The sequence below is a fragment of the Gymnodraco acuticeps genome, unplaced genomic scaffold (assembly GCF_902827175.1).
Source record: "Gymnodraco acuticeps unplaced genomic scaffold, fGymAcu1.1, whole genome shotgun sequence".
Lineage (NCBI taxonomy): Eukaryota > Metazoa > Chordata > Actinopteri > Perciformes > Bathydraconidae > Gymnodraco > Gymnodraco acuticeps.
In genome coordinates this window covers 1022408-1030854 of record NW_022990441.1, presented here as the reverse complement: position 1 = coordinate 1030854, position 8447 = coordinate 1022408, and the positions used below count along the sequence as shown (strand labels likewise).

The 8447-nt window shown below is 40.7% G+C and overlaps 1 protein-coding gene across 1 annotated transcript in view; it reads right to left on the bottom strand.

Moving 5' to 3' along the window:
- Positions 1-8447, bottom strand: part of LOC117552225 (F-BAR and double SH3 domains protein 2) — a 61645-nt gene that overhangs the window by 32410 nt on the left and 20788 nt on the right. Inside the window, exon 3 of the mRNA XM_034225563.1 lies at positions 5096-5170. Coding sequence (XP_034081454.1) covers positions 5096-5170 — 75 coding nt within the window. The remainder of the gene's footprint in view (positions 1-5095; positions 5171-8447) is intronic.

Sequence of the window (8447 nt, the reverse complement as noted above, 5' to 3'; positions counted from 1 at the left end):
GAACGACCTGCTCCCCCATGTCAAATTGTCGCCCACCCTTCAAACTTTTAAGTCCCACCTGAAGACCCACCTCTTTTCCCTCGCTTTCGAGTCAGTTTGAGCTATGTTTTATCGATTTGTATGCTTTTATTTGTCTGTCCATAGCCCATATGTGCCTTTTATCTATTCTTATGTATGCCTTTTATCTATTCTTATGTGTGCCTTTTATCTATTATTGTAATATTATATTTTATTATAATGCTATGTGGCTGTGAAGCACTTCGGTAAACCCTCTGTTTTTAATATTTGCTATATAAATAAAGTGGATTGGATTGCTAGGCAACCTCTATTTCTAAGGTGAACGAGACAGTGCTCAGGGAGAATAGTGGGAGATGGAGAGGAAGCTTGATGGAGTGAGGGAGGGGCGGGGTAGATAATGAGTGTCTGAAACCAGAGGGGTCGACCACAGGAAACCTGATCATTCAAAACACATGCAAATGAAGACACATGCTCAAACACTTTTCTCCTCTCTCTGCACATCTTCTTCACTCTCTCCATTGCATACCCTCATATGAGGACATTAGGGCTACATAATAAGAGTGTTTGTGTGTACTGATACAGTACATAGAGTGCATATTTGTATGTTAATATGTAGTTAAGAGCTGGGTCTGTAATGTATTCAAAGGTTTTTCAGGAGGATTTTGCAGCTGAGTGCATTTCACAGTGTCTGTACAAATGTGGGCGTGTTCATGTGAGGAGAGCTTAAGCTAAACAGCAAGTACAATAAAAATCAGAAAATCGTTCCCGCTGCTGTCGGCAGGCACGACTTGGTTGCTACATACTAATGCTTACTGAGTATGCTGACGCAGCCGTCTGCTGGAAATTTATTTTGGTTCTGTGCCTTCTTAAAAATATGCGGCTCACTAGAGTGGCAGTCTACTGGGTAAAAATAATCTCATGGTAAGAATGCAGTCATTTTTTTCCCACTATATTTAGAAATATAGACACTTGCTAATGTCTCCCCTCAAGTCTGCATACTGATGATATAGCTGATGATACAGCCTTCGTTTTATCTAGAATGTATTCTCAATGTCAAGGGATCTAAAGCTCTGTTACAACAAACATTATCTTATTGATGATTCAATTTCACTCAGAATATATAATCTGACAATAGACAGGCAACTCTCTCCTTTGTTAGACCAGCAGAAGATGTAAATAGAGCCACAACTAATTGTTCTCATTGCCAATTCATCTGTTTTCCTCTTCTCGATTATCTGATTGATCAATACAATACAATACAAAGGGGCTTTATTGGTATGACCACATTTTAAACATAGTATTGCCAAAGCATTCAACTTGTATGTATGAAAATGTGACAGTGTATAAATGAGTACTAGATAGTTTTGACCTTAAACTCAGGAAGAAAAATAGGAATTGTTTGTGCTAACTGTTTGGACTCAAAGAGAGACCCTCTGTTGGTTTGGTAGTGGGAGTATTTCTGAGATTGAAATCCTGCCTTTTATAGAAGTCTACTGAGAACTCAACGTTCATTTAGGGCTGCTTTCTAGGTAGAAATGCAAGTTGCAAAAATACAAAGCAGTAACCGTCTATTGCTGAGTGTATATGGGGCTTATTTGCATGCAAAACCCTTCGCTGTCTGCAATTCACAAGATTCTTGATTACTATGCAGCATTTTATCAATTTGAAACATCTGCAAAGAGCCAAACAGGAACACGGGAAGTGAAACAAAATGCTGCCTGCCTCACATGTGTGCATTCTTATGCATTTCAACAATAAGTCAAAGATGAGCAGAAACCACAAGTAGTGCACCTGTAAATGGAAATTGTGGTTTTACAGATGAATGAAGGTACTGAGTGATCTGTTCCTCTTTGCAAACTTCAGAAACAGTTTCATTAAAACATTTATTGAATTCAATCACCATAATCGTATTTTTTTTTTACTCAACCTGTTAAGCCTTGAGCCTGTTTTTCAGGTCTCAGGCTCGAAAATGACATTCCCAGAACAAATGACTATCTTCACTTCTAAAAGGGGTACATTAATAATGTTTTTTCTCAAAGCAATGATACAGCTGTGAGTTGGATGTAGAAGAGTCAGAATCAATATAGATGTTTTTATTTTAAAGTAAATTCAGATTGAACATCGTAAAAAAATGTAAATTATAGTTTCCGTCCAAAGAAAAACCCATTGCTTATGAAAACCACCCTTGAATGATGGGATGGTAGACTAAAAGCTTTAGGAATCCAAAATATAACATATAATAAGTATCCTGTATCAAGATTGATGCAAAACAAGTTAAATCTTACCTTTTTAGAGAGGTTTAGAAAAAAAAACACTTCTGGGGTCATTTGGGTGCATTTTCCATATCTCTGGAACCCATCGGTCGATTTTGATGATTGACACCTCTTTTTAACCGATAGAGCCAATAGAATCGAGAGGGAAGTTCCTAAATCCATCTAAACATTACCATTGGTGAATGAGAGTGATGCGCAGCCAGCATGCCCAAAACCGGAAGCTGGGTTACAGCTCTCATATACTCTATATGAAAACTACTCTTATTGACAAAATGTTATGATGGATTATCAGTAATCATTTCAAAGTGACACAGAGACATTGGATTAACCTTCAGCAGCGTTGTTATGTGTTTTAATGCCATTGAACACAACCTTTGATCAGAAAACAGCAAAGGTAAGACGTATTTGCCGTTTTGGCTACGTAAAGAGAAGTTGTGTGTTGTCTTTGGGTTAGGGGTTTTGCCTTTGCTGCCGCGGGTTTTGGTCGCACAGTGATGATTATACCATTGGAATCTGTGGAATCTCAGCTTTCATATGATATCTAGTTTGTGCAGATCCGATGAAGTATAACATATTTCTACCGTGAGTTATGTGCTAAGTGCGTTAGCACTCTTTTGCTTAGTGCTAACTCAGAGGCTCGGCGTTAGACTTGTGTTTTATTTCGGTAAAAATGATTGACATCGTCAGGTAGCTGAGTTTCTTCCCGTTAAGTGGGTATGACACATTCATAGTTTGTTAAATGGTAAATGGCCCTCAGACGCTGTTTCATGCAAATGTTGCCGGCGGGAGGGCACCGGGCCTAACAGGTTAAATGACTATATAAAGGACAATTGAGTTAAATCACAGTTTTGGAGCTTCAAATCTGATCTTATTCTGAGAGATTACCTTTTCTTTTGATAATAATGTCTTGCAATAATGTATCTATTCTCCAAAAAAACGTATATATTAGGGATGCACGAAAATTATCGGCCCGATAATTATTGGTCCGATATTAGGAATTATGACGTCATCCCGATAAACCCGATACCAGTATTAATAGCCCCGATAATATACAATATATTTTTGGGGTAAAAAAAAAGAAAAAGATACTGCGGTGTGGGTGGATTGGGATGAGGGGCGCTTGTTTTTCACTCGGCTCCTCCCGTTTTGCCAGTACTGTGGTATTAGTGGTTTAGGAAGAGGGGAGTTTTTCACAAATCCAGCGCTCCCTAACTCATGCCTGGCTGTGACGTAAATGGTGTGCGGCCGTGAAGCCAGGACAGTAAACAAACATGTCGTCGGTGGTATGGGCGTTGGAGCTATGTGCAACTCAAGGCATATGCTCGAACCGGAGCTGCCTGGACGCTGCAATCATGTTGCGCACTATCCGTGCTGAGTGTGCTGACTTTTCGTACAATGTCCCACTGTCTGGCTTCCTGCATAAAGTCAAGTGCTCGGCGCAGTTGTGGCAAAATGTCACTCCTCTGTTTTCATTTAAACAGCTCCGTATATCCGTTAGCGCAGCTAGCTAGCACCAGATGCTAACAACAACAATGCACGTAAGGTCTCTCTCTCGCTCGCTCGGGCCACACATACACACACCCTCCCGGTCCTCCAGATGGCCAGTCGGTGCCTGCCGGTGAGCGTGGAAGTGTGGTCTGCCACAAGCGGGCGACAGGAGCGGGGCTGTCAGCATCAGCTTGTAGATGGTATTTTAAACTCGATGCGCTCTGAAACTACGGGGCGGCCGAGGAAAAAAAATACACATGCGTTAATCGCGTTAAAATAATTAGTGGCGTACATTTTTTTTTATTAAAGGTTATCGGTATCGGTCTTGAGAAGCAGGAAGTTATCGGTATCGGTTTCAAAAAACCAATATCGTGCATCCCTAGTATATATGTTTTATCCCCGGCTACGTCAAATGTTTTTTGCAAGTCATTCTCCTGCTCTCTTCACCAACATGTCCTATCTCTCTCCATTATCAAATAAAAGCATGTCCATCAATAATAAAACATATATATTATTACTGTATTCATTTGTACATTTATTAAATATATTGATCGATACTGTGAGTGGTTTTTGTCCTCTATAGATACAACACTGTGCTGTTTTCGCGATTGGGCAGCACTTCACATACTCCTGATTAACAATCTCAACTGTAGAAAAGGCACTGCTGGGAGTTAAGAGCAGGATAACCTGTTTACTAAACAGGCACTTTTACCAGCTAAGCCAAAAAAACAGTACTAAAACAATTTATTAAATATATAATAATAGTGGTTATATGTATTGGGAAAACATATTACTAAATCAATGTGTGATTTTATAACAAAAAAAGCAGCATATTATCACATTTAACGAGTTTGACCCAGCAAATATCAGTTTGGCATTGTTTGATGAAGAACATCCTTTAACTTGAGTTCAGTTTAGCATGCTAGTATTCCAGATTTTAAACGTTCCAGTACCAAATCCAACACAGGAGATATCCTGTTTTATGTTTTGATTCAAGATTTGTACTGAAGGTAAAAACCGATGGGATTCAAACCCAGAACCTATTGTTAACTAAAGAAGACACTTTCACCAATTGTTACCATGCACCATATGAATAGATGTTAAAAAGTAATTGGCAGGGTGGTAAAGCAATACATTGAATTGACTCTGATTACCATTTAATCAGATATTAAAATAAAATTGAATGAAATAAGAGAACAACGAGGCTTTGAATAATAAAGTTGTGCAGAAAATAATAAGTGCACTGCTCACATTAATGAACAACCTTTAAAGGCTTCAGAAGATGTATTAGACTGATGTACTGATACTTGTTTCACATATTCAGCAAGAGTCCAGCCATCCTTACCTGTGCATAGTCCCTCTCCAGCTGTCCCTTCTTCAGACTGTAGGTCCTACAACAGAGAAAGAGTCCTGTTTAAGTGTCTGAAGGGGGTACATTTGTTGTGAAAATAAATCATTTTCATTGTAAATAACCAGCACGTTATTGTCCTTTGAAAGATACACCAAAATATATGATAGAGATGTATACATAGAGAGGGTCTCCTTAGACATTTCAGCAGTGCTCTCAACATTACGCAGACGATACCACCGTTTTTTATGTCTCCTAACCCAAGTTCTGACCCACAAAATGTAAAAACCCCAACACATGTCCCCCCTTGCCCTCTCTACATCAAACAGCACAGCAGAGACAGTGAGAGCTCTTATCGCAGCACAGGAATGCGCAGAATGAAAAACAAAACATTAGGTATACGATTACATCGACAGATATCATGTACTGTCACTGTTTGCTGAATGAACAAAGAAGCATAATGGAGATGACCACACCAGGTGCTGATACTATACCTGCGTGCGTCTCTGAAACCTTTTGAGTTTTTATAGAGTACATTGGCTAAAAGCGCGTAAGAATGTATTTAAAAAGAGAAGCGTATGTGTGTATGTGTGTTTAAAAAAAATGCTATACAGTTATCACATTGCTACTAAGAAGCAGTTTTTCAAGATTGCGTTATTTTCAGTATCCAACTTTATAACAACAGCATGGAGAAAGAAACAGAGGGTTAAATCAATGTTAATGTAGAAATAAATACAAATAAATAAATCATTTATGTCCTGCTCTATCATACATTTTTAATAAATTATTGAGTTACTTATTTGTTTATTCACAATCCCTAATTTGGTTTTGTCCTCTATAGATACTGTACAACAATGTGCTGCCAATTAAAAAAACGTTACGTTATGTACGTTAACTTGCTTATCTTTTGAATTTACCTAATCAACAAACACAAACATAGTGTGTTAATGACTTCAAATGCTTTTAAGAGCAAATCAGAGGCCATTCTGATTGGAACACCACATCAAACACAAACAACTGATATCCCTCATATCAGCATCAATGGCCACTCCATTCCCCTCTTCCCACTTGTAACGAGCCTTGGTGTGAAACTGGACTCATCCCTTTCATTCCAAGCACACATAAAGACGGTCTGCCAAGCCTCATACTACCACCCATGGATGTATAATAAGAACTGGATACAGCGTGGGAGGCGGGGCCTCATTCATTACTATGAGAGTTGCTCATTAGCGCATGATGATAAAATGGCCCAACTTTTGAGAGAGTGAAACGTCACAGATTACCCGGCATGCCTGAGAAGTACCCGTATGTGCGCTCATAGCGCATGCGCAACTTTAACCAAAATGCTCGTTCACATCAAGCACGTCAATTTGCATACACGTAACAGCACCGCGCGTTCATGACAGCATGGTAATGGATGTTATTATGATGGATTTATATTAACGAGGCAGCAGTTAGCAACTAGCGGCTAGCTAGTAATTATGCTAATGTACACATCAATCGTTATGTACTTATATTACGCTGTAACAGGATCTAGTGATATCCAAGCAACAGAGCTTCATTTAGCATGAAATAATTATTGCACTGTATATATATATATATATACACAGGGGCGGACTGGGGGGAAAAAGTGGCCCGGGTATTAATTAACAGACAGGCCCACTTAATGCGCGGCATGTATCGGCCGGCCGGCGACGAAAGTATGTTACTTAACAAAAAACCCTATGCATTTAATGTTATTTTGGACCATTATTCATATAGTCATCACATTACCTGAGCCCTTGAGTTGCCTAGAGCAAAATAGTTACAGCATATATTTAGTGATTTTAATGTTAACAGATCATTGATGCAATAACATTTTTGACCCAATTTGCCTGACTTGACACATGGAATAAAACTTGGGCGTAGGAAGCATCCTCAATGTGGGTGAGACAATTTAACCGGGGGGTGTGGGCAGGTGGTGGACCTCACCTCCTCTAGGGGGGTCCGGGAGCATGCTCCCCCGGGAAGATTTTTTTTTAAATGTTGAAGTTAAATGCATCAATCTGGTGCACTTTGAGAGCAAAATGAGGGACTAAATCTATGGCAGTCAGTAGGGGCTTGGACTGTGAGCCGTAGGGTCGCCGGTTCAAGTCCCCGACCAGACCTACATTTGGAGTGTGGACTTCTACTTGGGGAGGTCCCAGTTCACCTCCTGCCCTGCCGTGGTGCCCTTGAGCAAGGCACCGGACATCCCCCTTCCCCCCTCACTCCCATTGCTCCCTGGGCGCTGTGCAATAGTTGCCCACTGCTCCTAGTACTAGACTCCTGGTACTAGGATGGGTTAAAAGCAGAGAACACATTTCACTGTGTGTGCTGTGTGCTCTGCATGTGTGACCATTAAAGAGGGTTTCATCCCTCCCAATTCTTCTTCTTCTTCTTCTTCTTCTTCATCACCCATATAAAACAGAACTGGAAACAGATTTACTTTTTCTTTCAACATTTATTTGAACAGCAAGTGGAGGCAAAACTGACTGCACCCAAAACAATAAACCAGCTAGCTAACTAGCCTAAACTCAGTAACAGAATGTGGGCAACACGTTCTTCTCCACAGCCGCGCGACCTCTGAGTCAGACGTCACTTCCCCCTTTTCTATCCTACGGGTACAGCCGTACAGCCACTCCCCCTGAACCCCGTTTCCCTGCCAAGTAAGGCGATATGGGTCCGTTCTTATTGTGCATCCGTGGGTAAAGATAAACGCATGTAGTGCTGAACACGTAGCATGAACGTGCCGGGGGGCGCGGTCCCGTGGGTTAGATGCGCGTTCATAATGCAGAGGGAAATAACTCTCAGAATAACGTTATTAGCACATTTTACAACTTGAGGAACGAATGTTTTTAATAAGTGTTCATACTGGGTTGTTTATTTAGTTTAAAAAAAAGTATCCAACGATTTACAGACCACTCTTTCCCCATGTAAGTCAATGGGAAAAAGTGTTTCCGGGCCTGGCAACCAAACGGAAGTGTAGTACCGCCGTTTGGCCACCACGAATATTTTCATCTGAGTCCGGCGCACTTCCTGGGGGCTTGCTACCACCTGAGAAACATCTCCAAAATGCAACACTCCCTCACCAAACCGGATGCAGAAAAACTGGTCCATGCCTTCATCACCTCCCACATTGACTACTGCAAAAAAGTCTTCCGTTTACACGCATTCGATTCATTTAACGTTGTCACTACCCGATCCGTCCCCCTGCCCGATCTGTACTGCGCATGTGCGAGATGGTCCGCCATATTGGAGAACTCCGGACGGCAACCCAAGAAGGACACTTGACACAGTGG